The 12,006-nt window shown below is 36.8% G+C and overlaps 1 protein-coding gene across 2 annotated transcripts; it reads right to left on the bottom strand.

Moving 5' to 3' along the window:
• Window positions 1-9,278: 9,278 nt before the first annotated feature.
• On the bottom strand, window positions 9,279-11,803 carry smim19 (small integral membrane protein 19). Of its 2 annotated transcripts, XM_058797327.1 has the most exons (4): window positions 11,525-11,803; window positions 11,245-11,369; window positions 10,144-10,188; window positions 9,279-9,940 (listed from the first exon to the last, which is right to left on the bottom strand). In XM_058797327.1, exons 1-4 carry the CDS (start codon window positions 11,653-11,655, stop codon window positions 9,882-9,884), a joined length of 360 nt encoding a protein of 119 aa, XP_058653310.1. In that variant the 5' UTR covers window positions 11,656-11,803; the 3' UTR covers window positions 9,279-9,881. The 2 variants fall into 2 exon arrangements, with proteins under 2 accessions (XP_058653310.1, XP_058653311.1); XM_058797328.1 differs by lacking the exon at window positions 10,144-10,188 and having other exon boundaries at window positions 9,285-9,940.
• Window positions 11,804-12,006: the final 203 nt, after the last annotated feature.

Raw genomic sequence — 12,006 nt, 5'->3', positions numbered from 1 at the left:
ATGTAGCATGGATTTAAATTCATATACAGTGTAAATCCTTTTCACTGAACATGCTAAAAATAAGTTTGAAAAAGTTGTCGGTATCGCGGTGGTGGTGGCGTTGAAGGCGAGCGACCGTGGTGCTGTAGTTTGTTTATAGCCTAAGTTTAGCTTTTTAGTTCTGGCGCTTTTATTTAGGCTTCAAAATTCGTCAAAGTTATATTATTTTGTGAAGATTATCTTGATGGACAAAACGTGTAAGTTTTATGAACTATTATTGAACACAGCTAATTTTTGCGATTATCCGAAAGCCTATGGAAAAATCCTATTGGCTTTTTGTCGAGGGAACCAGTGCGATGCTAACAGCCGATCCGCATACAAAGTGACGTCATAGTTCCCCCACTCTATTAGCTGGAAGTGGAAACACAACAAGTACCGCCCCAAAGTCCGTAGTTCCTGGGTAAAGTTCCTGCGGTGGAAAAGCGGCTATATAGTTTGACCTTGGTATGAATCCTGCTCAGGGGCGTGTTTCCCATATAACATTGTAACTCTCTGTTTATCTACCACAATAGGATGCATTGTTTGAAAAATTAATGAGTGATTAACCAATATCGTAGTAACATGGTTGCACCTCTGTCCTTTGAACCATGCTGGTTCAAAAATATATGACTGTCATTAATGACAACACATGTAGGTGGTGGAGTAACTTCTGCTAATTAATCAACATGAAACAGAAACAGAATGCCATTCACTATTTTTTAATTATGTTAACATGCAGTATGTAATTGGCATACTATATGTTAACATAAAAAACAATGACTTTATTCAATGATTTCTTCTCTTCCGGGTCCATCTCTATGGCGCATTCATGAGAGTACCACGTCGCATGTATGCAACACGTGTTGAAGACTGGCACAGAAGAGAATTAAATTGTTGAATTAAGTTATTTTTGTTTTCTTTGCGCACTAAAATTATTTTCATATCTTCATAAAATTAAGCTTGAACCACTGATATCACATAGACTATTTTAACAATGTCCTTACTACCTTTCTGGGCCTTGAACGTGTCAGTTGCATCGCTGTCTACTAAGGGTTAGAAAGCTCTCGGATTTCATCAAAAATATCTTAATTTGTGTTGAAGATGAACAAAGGTCTTAGGGGTTTGAAACGACATGCAGGTGAGTAATTAATGACAAAATTTTCATTTTAAAAATGGTTCCCTCTTGCATCATGCTCTGCAGTTCCTGTACGGCCATACACATGTGTACTTTTCAAAAACACTGATTATTTACACACTGAAATATATAGACTGAAATGTATATGTTTAAAATGGAATTAAATATATAGATTGTATTGAATGTTAGCTTGCTTGTTTTGATCTAGAGCATGATCTACTGTTCGTACTAGCAAGAAATTCTGCTTCTAACCAAATGTCGACAGCTGTAGTTTCAACCACACAAGTTTGTGATGCTGAAACTATAGATTCGGGAAATGCAGAATTGTTAAACTGTGTTAGTAATGACAGAGCGTGCGACCATAGTTGGTTAGTGATGTTTTTGGGAAACACACCCCAGAGTGATAAGAGTGGTATGAGGACGGGTTATATTGGTGCCATGACCCGGATGGGGATGAAGTTTAGGACAGGCTAGCCTGTAAACTTTACTCCCCTGACTTCAAGTGGTACACTAGAGGCTGCAGTTTTTAGCAACCCTGTTAGCATGTCAACCTCCTATGCCAGGTGACGGTGGTTCGAATCCCAAATACTTTTGGCTTGGTATTCATCTGGACCTTAACACTGTGTCCTAACTACACGTGACGCAACAATAAAAGGTATCTTTTCCATGTTAACAGAGATTTTGTCCTAACTAGCCGCAACGACGACACATGAAATTTCTATTTTAGAAACGATTTCTATTTCCGCGACGTCGCGGCTGGAATAACAACATACAAACTATATTACAGTGGATAATCTCAGGTGATTATGTGCTTTATTCAAAGTTAAACATGTCTAATGTGATTTTGAATATCATTTTGCAAGACCTTTATAGCCATACTGAAAACAACAACAGATAGTTTACCTCAGATCTTGAAAATCAATTAAAGAAAATATGTACACTAAAACTGTGAACTCATTTTTGACTGCGAACAACACAAGTGTGACTAATTTTTTTTTACGACCATTTAGCTTTTTCGAATCAAATCCACGATTTTTTTGGGGGGGGGTCACATAGCGACTGCCATAATAGTCTCGTACATTGTTTTCTGTCTAAAATGACCGAACAACACCAGAGGGTTAATGATGTTAAAAAGGTTTGATATTTTTGAATTAGATTATAAATTTATCCATTTCGTTGCACGTGCAGTGCACTTCCAGAGAGAGCCCACCCACACACGCTTTTGATTGGCTGTGATATTTCATTGATTCTGTCGCGTCTGGTGTGTTTGTCACTAGAAACTTGTCGCGTCGCGTGTACTAAGGACACGTGCGATGCTAACAGCCGATCCTCATACAAAGTGACGTCATAGTTCCCCCACTCTATTAAGAAGCCTGGACATGTTAATAATAAAATTGTGCTTATGTACATGAATGCAGATGAAGAACCTACTTTGAAAGGTGACAAACTTTAGATGTAGTGCCACGACCTTGGCCTCACCTGCACCTGTGTATGTTAGGCCATTTAGTGTAGTGTATATGTGAGATGGACTTTACCCTCTTTAACCATCAGCAGAACCACAAAACCAATCTACAAAGAGCTACTCACCACTGATGGGAAATTTCCAACAACAAGCTTGAAACTGTCAACCAGCTGTAGTTTCCCTCGCCCAGTGCACCTCTGGAACTCCCAGAAGCTTAATTTTGGGTGCTGACCGCCATATGACCACACGACCACCCGTCTCTCATCGACTGCACCAGTGCCCACAGAAAGAGAAAAGTCTCTCGCTCTTCCTGATACGACTGCAGCTGAGAGAGGTTTATAGCACTGTCCAAAGAAATACTTGAGGTTAGAAGAGTAAGCACAGAAACCACTAACAACAAATAGACAAGAGGCAGTCTGTCTGTGTCAATACGGTACACACCACACTTCTGAAACTACAGGAGAGAGAGAGTTCAAACCATGAAAACTATGGGTAGATGGGAAGAAAAGAAAAACAGAGGGAAAATAGTCATGAGAAGAAGCGATAGAGCAGATTATAAGAATTTGTTGATATATATATATATATCTATATAATATCTTATTTTACTGAAACCATTAAATATTTAATTTAATTTAATTGGCCATATTGTACGCACAGATATAAAATCATATAACATTCAAAAATAAAATAAAACAGGAAATGGCAGAAAGTAAAGTCAGGGAGTGGACTGGTTGCTGATGTGAGCAAAACCTGAACTCACATTACCTGTATGAACACCATTTGATTTCACTAACAGTAAATAAATTAAAGTAATTTACTGAAGCTATTTACTTAAGTATCAATTTATGTGGTAATAGATAAATAGACAAACTATCATCTCTTGGGTAATAAAAATGTCTGGCTTTTCGTCAGATCAACCCATCCTGAGTTCGTCCTTCTTGTGTCCATTTCAGAACTGAGGCAAATATTGACTGAGCTGTCTTCTTGGCTTGCCATAAGTGACTGTGGCTTTTCAGTTCTCCTCTTGTTGTTTATTGCAGAAAGCATGAGGTGAAATGGAGCCTGCGGCGGAGCCATGGCTCGCATCCATACGGCGGTCCATACGTGTGATGACGGGCCCCGTGGATACAGTCTGAGTCGGGGCCAGAGAGGAGGTTCAGCCTGGGTCTCTTGTGTTTGTTGTTCAGGTCTTGGCTCCACGGAGGCTGGTGGTCAGACAGAAACCTGGGTCATACCTGGACTGTTCTCTGCCAGTGACCGGAGCCGTCTGCCCCAGCGCAGAAGCCCCCGAGGGGCTCTTCTTAAGACAGACCTGAAACCACACACATGACTAATAGCTCTGAGCATTAGGAGGCTTTGTGGAACTTTGGTGTGAAGAGCAGTTGACCTCAGGGAGACGGTGAGAGCTGGAGACGCTTTCTCAATCACTTCTTTTCAGAAGAAACAGACCAACTGTACCGAAGCAAGACCCTGGAGAGGAACCGGCTCCAAAACGGCCCTCATACACTCTCATTATCTGACGAACCTGATGCTGAAATCCTTATGGATACCACAAGGACACACACGAGACTACAGCTTTCGTTTTGTTAAACTCTGTTGGTTTAAAGGGTCTCGGTGTTTGACAAAAGAAAAACATGGAAACAAGACAGTTGAAAAGAGCTGTGTTCCTCTTTTGATCCTTCTGCTCTGCGAGAAGGAAAAGAAAGCGACCACCAGTCAGCCTCGATTCCAATCCTCCCAGATTAGAGTTCCCTGTTTTAAACGTCTTATTATTCCAGTCTCTTTGTCCCAGTCCCCCTTCCCTAATTAGCGCCTGTTCTCTTTCATTCCCAGTCGTGTCTTGTTTCCACCTGTGACATAAAGAAAAAGTGTGAAAAAAAAGAGAAAAGAATGGTGGAATGAAGATGAGAAAGGCAAAGCGCTTGGCCCCACAACGCTAGAGCGGAGGGGAGGATGAAGGAGCTTGTCATGTCTCATCTGCGCTTGGATCCAGAGACACGCAGCATGGAAACACACACAGACTTGCGCTTCTGTGCAACGCGGATGCCTTTGAAAGAAGAAAGCGATGTGAAGAAATGAAACAGGGAGGGAGAGAGAAGCTCAGGTTTTGGTGCAGTGTTGGGTATTTCATTGTGACCCATATTTGTCCCGGTGTATAAATCAAACACAGAGGTATCCTAATGAGTCTCTAATTTCTGTAAGGGCATCAGAAATGCGTAAAGTACCTTTAAACTCAACAAAATCTAAATAATTTACTCTGTTTATTTCCTCTTGTTACTGTGTACAATCCATTTTTGCATGTTACTCCACAGAAAAAAAAAAAAAAGACTTTTCCTTTCAATTACTGGTTAACGTCACCGAGCCCTTTTATTTTTCTACACCCACCTTCCCTCCAACCACCTGTCGTACAGAAATCACTTTTCACAGTACAATCATTTAATTATGAATGAAATCATGTCATCTCCTGTTTCAGAGAGAAATATATAATATGTATTACAGCAGTAAAATTGGTTGGTTTTTGGTGTTATATAAGCTGTGTGGGCTACTGATAAATGTTAACTAATAGACAAATAGCTATTTAACCATTGTGTAAATCATTGTGTGTTATATAATTTGTGTATACAGAGGGTTAGGTTTAGGACTGGATCTTTTTTTTCTTAAAAATCATTTTTGTACAAAATCTCGTTAAACCTAGCAGCTTTCTGCTGATTAACGCTGCAAATTTGTGTGACGAACTTGAAAACTTTGTGAAATATGTGTGGGGAAAATATTTCACCCTCACACAAAATTCCTTATATTCCTTATAAAAAATAAAAATAAAATTTTAAACAGTGGACTGCACTTTTAGTGGTGGGGGGTTGGGGGTTATCAGTGCAGATTACATTTTTATGCCAATAGGTGGCGTTTTTCTATGAGTGAGTCATTTAATCATGCGCTTATCCAGTTTGTTCAAAAATGCTACTTCATGCCTGAATGAAACAGCTAAGAGTCTTTATGAGTGAGTCATTGAATCACTCACTCAACTAATTAAAAAATAAATAAATGGCGATTTATTCCTGAACGAAACAGCTATAAGTCTTTATGAGTGAGTCATTGAATCATTCACTCACCAATTCATTTAAAACCGCTGATTAGTTTACGAACTAAACAGCGGACAGTCTTTATGAGGGAGTCGTTGAATCATTCACCCACTATTTCATGAACTACACAGCTGACAGTCCCTATGAGGTAATCATTAAATCCTTCACTTAACCAGTTTTTTGAAAATGGCGATTCATTCCTAAACGAAACAGCTAACAGTGTTTATGAGTGAGTCATTGAATCATTCACTCACCAATTCATTTAAAACCATGCACTGAATCATTCATGAACTAAACAGCGCACATTCTTTATGGTTGAGTCACTGAATCATTAGCTCATTTCATTGAAAAATGGTGATTAGTTCATGAACTAAACAGATGACAGTCCTTATGAGGGAGTCATTGAATCATTCACTCAACCTTTTTTAAATGGCGATTCATTCCTGAACGAAACGCCTAACAGTCTTTATGAGTGAGTCATTAAATCATTCACTTAATCATTTTTTTTTTTTTTTTATGGAAATTAATTCCTGAACAAAACAGCTAACAGTGTTTATGAGCGAGTCATTGAATCATTTACTCAGCAATTCATTTTAAATCGTTGATTAGTTTATGAACTAAATAGCAGACAGTTTTTATGAGTGAGTCATTGAATCATTTACCTACCATTCATTTACCATTCTCCCATTCTAAATTCATTTTAAATCAATTTTTAAATCATTTTAAACGTTTTTACATTTCTGGTTTTATTGTTGTGATTATTTTACTTCTTTTTATGTAAAGCACTTTGAATTACCATTGTGTATGAAATGTGCTATATAAATAAACTTGCCTTGCCTTGCCTTACCATGAGTCACTGAATCATACACTCAATCAGTTTTTTAAAAATGGAAATTCATTCCTGAATGAAACAGCTAACAGTTTTTATGAGTGAATCACTGAATCATTCACTCAACTGATTCGTTAAAGAATGCTAATTCATTCAGTAAACGGATTTGTTCAAAACCACTGAGTCATTCATGAACGCCACTACTGTGTGTTGCTCTGAGATACAGTTATGCCGTGGGTTTGTATGTTTAGAACTATTTTGATTGGCTGAGCAAAACTATTTTGCCTAAAATATAATTTATTTTTGATTGAACTGTTGTATAAAAACAATGTCACAATCATGCTTTAAAATGAAGTACTGATAAGGTATCTGATCAAGCTGTGCAATATAAATTTAGATGTGACGTAATATATGACCTCCAAGACTGAATGCTGTCTGAAGCATTTTGAACTTTATAAAAAGCAGAGGGGACAGCCACATTAAATAATAATCTCAACGTCTGTACCTAGTAACAGGTCTGGATGTTACTCTAAAGAGAAAGCGGCATAATGCATTCACATTCTGAGTGCTGCATTTTCATAAACAGTTATTTCAATTCAAATGTTGCTGACTCACTGCATTTATAAACGTTTGTACTATTCATAAGCATGTTGTATAAGCAGATCACAACCTTCTTGTGTCATGCCTTTAAATAAAGTGATTCTGTTTAACATTGACCGGTTTGTGGGCCTTGTGGCAGTGGGCCAGTGTAACTGGGTGTAAAAACCCAGAGAGAGGGAGCCGGGGCACTGACATTCCAGGCTGTTTTTGCCAGCTGCTGGCCTGGGGCCAGTGCATGCGGTCAGGCCATGTTTACATCTGTCTGGGCTTCAAGCAGCCACAGGTCTCAGAACAGCACAGTGGATTGAGACAGAGCAGAGGACGACACCCAGACTGTAAACATCATCCATACGCTGATGAACGTGTTGAAATCCAGCGACCATGAACGTTGCTCCTCAGCCCTTCTGGTTTATTTTTCCTCTGGTTTATTGATTATTTTTTTCTGGTTTGAGCTTGCAAATGGATGCAGAACGAACGGTTAGGATTTGTGTTGATGCATGTCACGCATTAATACCTGGAATTCAGTTGTCTGTGTGTTTGTTAAACAATAGGCAGGGTGAGACCGAAAAAAGAAAAGAGAGAGAGACAGAAGGAGGGACAATGTGTTATTTAAGTGTTAAAGCAACAGTCCACCCAAAAATGAAAATTCTGCCGTTATTTACTCACCCTCATGTCGTTCCAAACCCATATGGAACTCAAAAAGAGGAATTTGAAGAATCTTCCCACAGCTCTGTTTATATGTTTTTCAAGAGGCAAAAAGAATAAAAAAGCTTCATAAAACAGTCCTCATGACGCATGCGCTACTGGTCAAATCAAATATGGTGCTTTTTGACGTCAGTGGTACCAATAAACACCACTGGTTCTTGTGTTTTTTGAACAAACATCAGTGGCGTCAAACCTGTCACCTTATTCCATATTTGTTTTTAGAGCTCTTGTGAAAAAAATCAGATTTTAGGTCTTTTTCTCACACAAGCTATTGACTTCAGAGGACTTGGAATATAGCACATAAATCATATGGACTGCTTATTGATGCTTGGCAGATATGGAAAAAGCTGCATGAGGATTCTTCAAAAATTCTCTTTTTTGTGTTCTAACAGCGTACGCTTGGCAATGACACTCTCAGGGTTTAAGATAAAAGGCAAAGGCAGATATACTGTAGAATAAAATTTGAATTATTGGAGGTTGAAAAATGATAAAGAAAAGAGTTTGTTCATCTTATTTCCATAGAGACCTGAGGGAAGGCACAAGAGGAAGCAGAGGGAGGGGGAGGCAGATGACTAAGGCGAGGCGAGGCATCATTTCTTTAGCTTTCTGTGATTCATCTGGGGAAATGATACCACAGCGGATCAGAAGCTAGAAAATGATGGAAGAGTGGCATGAAAGAAAAAAAAATAAACGATTAGAACAAAGCAGCTAAAACAAAAGCGAGACCGGCCAAGATTGTGATTCTCTCTCACACCTTTTAACTTTTTATTTCTCACTCCATGTTTTTCATTTCTCACTTCTGTATCACTTGGACTCATTTATTGCACTTTGTTCACCCAATGTTTTTGAAACAAGCAAAAAACCACATTTTAACACTTGAAGAAAGTGAGTGGTTCTTGCCCATGTAAGAGTTGCCAGCATGATGCACGGGTGTTTGCCATGGCATTTTATATGTGTGCTAATGTCTTCTGGACGGTTGCTAGGTGGTTACTTAATATCCCAAATTATATGATGTTCCCCACCTCTATGCTCCATGATATTCTGATTTATAAATTTGATTCAGATCCTTCCTTAAATGTAAATCTTTGGGATTTTTGCCCCATTTTATTGCATGTCATCACTACTTCCAGTGCAGTGCGGTGTGTGGAAATTGTGATGCACAAAATTAAATCTTGAAGAAGTGTTACACGACAGGACAAAGCATTATTGATACAATCCACCTTCACACTAAAGGTATTTAAAGCTGCTGGAACTCATTACTAAAACGTTACTATAGTTAATAATGTATATAATATACTTAAATTATTTGTGATCGACGGTAATAATATGACAGGAAGCGCTTTCTTACTACCACAGATACTGGCGTCCACAAACCCGGAATATGAGAAATAGTAATAGTGATGCTAGTCTTGCCAGCTACTGAATGCAGTCACCTTTAAAATTGAGACTCAGTAATATGTTTTTACTATGAAAATCTTTATTTTAAGCAGGTTCATATTTTACAGCCTGTAGGTCATCCTAAAACAACTAACATGCATGCAATCTAGCACTAGAGGGCAATATGAGACATTGGAGAAAAGGTACCTAGCAAGCACAACACAATCAGTGTACAGTATGTTCAACATCTTTACTTCGAAAACCTTATATAACATTTTGTATCAATGTTTTTGAGGAGTGGTAAAATGTTTGGATGCAGATCAGTGATCATGACACACAGATGATGTGTACAAGTAATGTGTCTGTCAAACATTGAGATATAATACAAAAAATCTCACAAAAACACCAGAGAGCAGTCTGTTTAGTCCACCGATGCCCAGATAATCAGATCGCAAGGTCATAAAACACCACCTTTTGAATGATTGAGAGGTATGAAGGATGAGAAGAAAAAGAAAGGCTCTTCAAATACAAATAACATTCAACAATTTACTCCCAGTATGTTTATTCTCCAGCAATCCACTTCTCTGGATCATAAGTCTCTGTGAGCTCCAAGTCTGCACAGCCTTTTTTCCCCTCTGCAGCATTAGTGGGTGAAGAGCGCCTCCTCTGGTCAGATCACTCCATTGACAGCTGCACACTATCTGACTGCGACTGCTGCTGATCATATTTACGAGCTGGGACAAACACAAAGCAAGGATTTGAAAAGATCTTGGTTACAATCTTACAAAACTAATTTAAAAAAATAATAATTTTTTAAATCATCGTGTCATGATATTCTCTTTAAGTTCCAAGCTCTAGATTTTTTTAGTTCAATAAATGTTTTGCACTGATCAACTTTATCTAAAATAGTTTCTAAATCATTTTGACAAAACCTCACCTGTTGAGACATGGACACAATTTTGAACAACATCACACAAATGTACTGAAATGTAAAACAGATGTAAATAATAAACATGTGTAAAATGTTGGAATTTTAATATGTTTTTGAAAGAAGTCTCTTATGCTCACCAAAGCTGCTCACAAAATAACTGTTTTCTATTGTAATATATTTTAATGTGTAATTTCTTCCTCTGATGCAAAGCTGAATTTTCAGCATCATTACTGCAGTCTTTAGTGTCACCTGATCAGTTATTAATTACGGCTCTTATTACATGGTTCTTGTTGCATAAATGTTAAATGCAGTTTTTGCTGTATAATATTTTTGTGGAAACCGTGACATATCTTTTTCAGGATTCTTCAATGAACAAAGGTCAAAAGAACAGTATTTCTTTAAGATTAAGAATTTTTTTTTATTTATTTGTTTGTTTTTTGAAACATTATAAATGTCTTTACTGTCACGTTTGATCAATTTAATGTGTCCTTGCTGAATTAAAGTTTCTTTCTTTCTTTTTTATTGTACTTACCCCAAACTTCTGTATCATGGTTTCCATAAAAATATTAAGCAGCGTATGTTTTCAACACTGTATTAAATGTTTCTTGAGTTGCAAATAAGCATATTAGAATGACTTCTGAAGACTGGAGTAATGATGCTGGAGTAATAAATTACATGTTAAAAATATTCAAATATTTAAAAATAATAATAATAATAATAATAATATATATATATATATATATATATATATATATATATATATATATATATATATATATATATATTTATGATCAAAGGCAACAACTGTATTATTTTATATTTGATGTATTTTAAAAAGGATATTAAATTTCTATTATTAATTAAATAGTAGAACCTAATGCATATACATCAGAAGGGCTAAAATAACAATTTAATATGATATATCATTTACACAGAAGCTGTCATAACCTATCTGGGGTTTTGTTTTTATTATTATTATTTGGTAGTATAATTTACAGTTGTATTTTACCAGCAATAAGTGTACAAAATGTAGTAAACATTATAAAAAATATAATGAAGTAAATTTTCAAAAAGATACATATTTAAACAGAAATGAGCTCAACCCACAGAGTGAATACATTTCCAGCTGTTGTCTCAGCCGGACTTTCTGCAGACTGTCGTAGAAGTTGGGCTCTGAAGAGCTGCCCGCTGTTGGCGGCAGTGTAAATATACGCATAATCTTCCTCTTGTTTCTGGATGAAAACAAAAGACATTCATGGTTGCCATCACGAGAGACTTATAATTATAGACGTTTTGTGTAATACATATTACAATAGACTGTCATCAACAGATTTACACGTTACTGTGATCGTGTTATTAATGAATATGAAATTAAATGGACGCTTACTTTCTGGCGTACATAAGCAGGGCAAAACTGACCAAAATAACCAGCAGGTAAACATTAGTGGCCTCATTCCAGGCTTCATGCACTGAATAATCCAATGATTCTTCATCTGCCATCACCCCGTGCCCAGCCATAATGAGATTATTATGCGTTTATTAAAATGCAAAAATATACCTAAGAAACTCTGATATAGAATGGATAAGAATAAGATTTTATCAGAAAACAGCGACCCAAAACATTTACATTCAATAGCGGATGAGTGCGTATAAAGCGGTAGAGAACTTCAAAATAAAGGTCCTTGTGCAACCGTTGGAGGACTTCGCCTTTTATCACTAGTGATAGTGTTATTATTATTATTATTATTATTATATATCTGAATAATAATAATTATTATTATTGTTATTATTATTATTTGTTGTTGTTGTTGTTGCAATTAAGCAACTGAATTTTCAATATATTTAAATATTTATTAATATATATTATTA

This window comes from Onychostoma macrolepis, chromosome 14 (genome assembly GCF_012432095.1).
Source record: "Onychostoma macrolepis isolate SWU-2019 chromosome 14, ASM1243209v1, whole genome shotgun sequence".
Classification (NCBI taxonomy): domain Eukaryota; kingdom Metazoa; phylum Chordata; class Actinopteri; order Cypriniformes; family Cyprinidae; genus Onychostoma; species Onychostoma macrolepis.
The sequence above is the reverse complement of the archived record's forward strand: the minus strand, read 5'-3'. Positions and strand labels throughout refer to the sequence as shown.

What these genes read in the sequence shown, in the direction of transcription:
- smim19 (XM_058797327.1), bottom strand. Translation starts at nt 11,655, where the DNA reads ATGGCTGGGCACGGGGTGATGGCAGATGAAGAATCATTGGATTATTCA. An exon ending in CTGCTTATGTACGCCAGAAA is followed by an intron (nt 11,370 to 11,524) that starts GTAAGCGTCCAT and finishes GTTTTCATCCAG; the next exon opens with AAACAAGAGGAAGATTATGC. An exon ending in GCTGGAAATGTATTCACTCT is followed by an intron (nt 10,189 to 11,244) that starts GTGGGTTGAGCT and finishes TTTACATTTCAG; the next exon opens with TACATTTGTGTGATGTTGTT.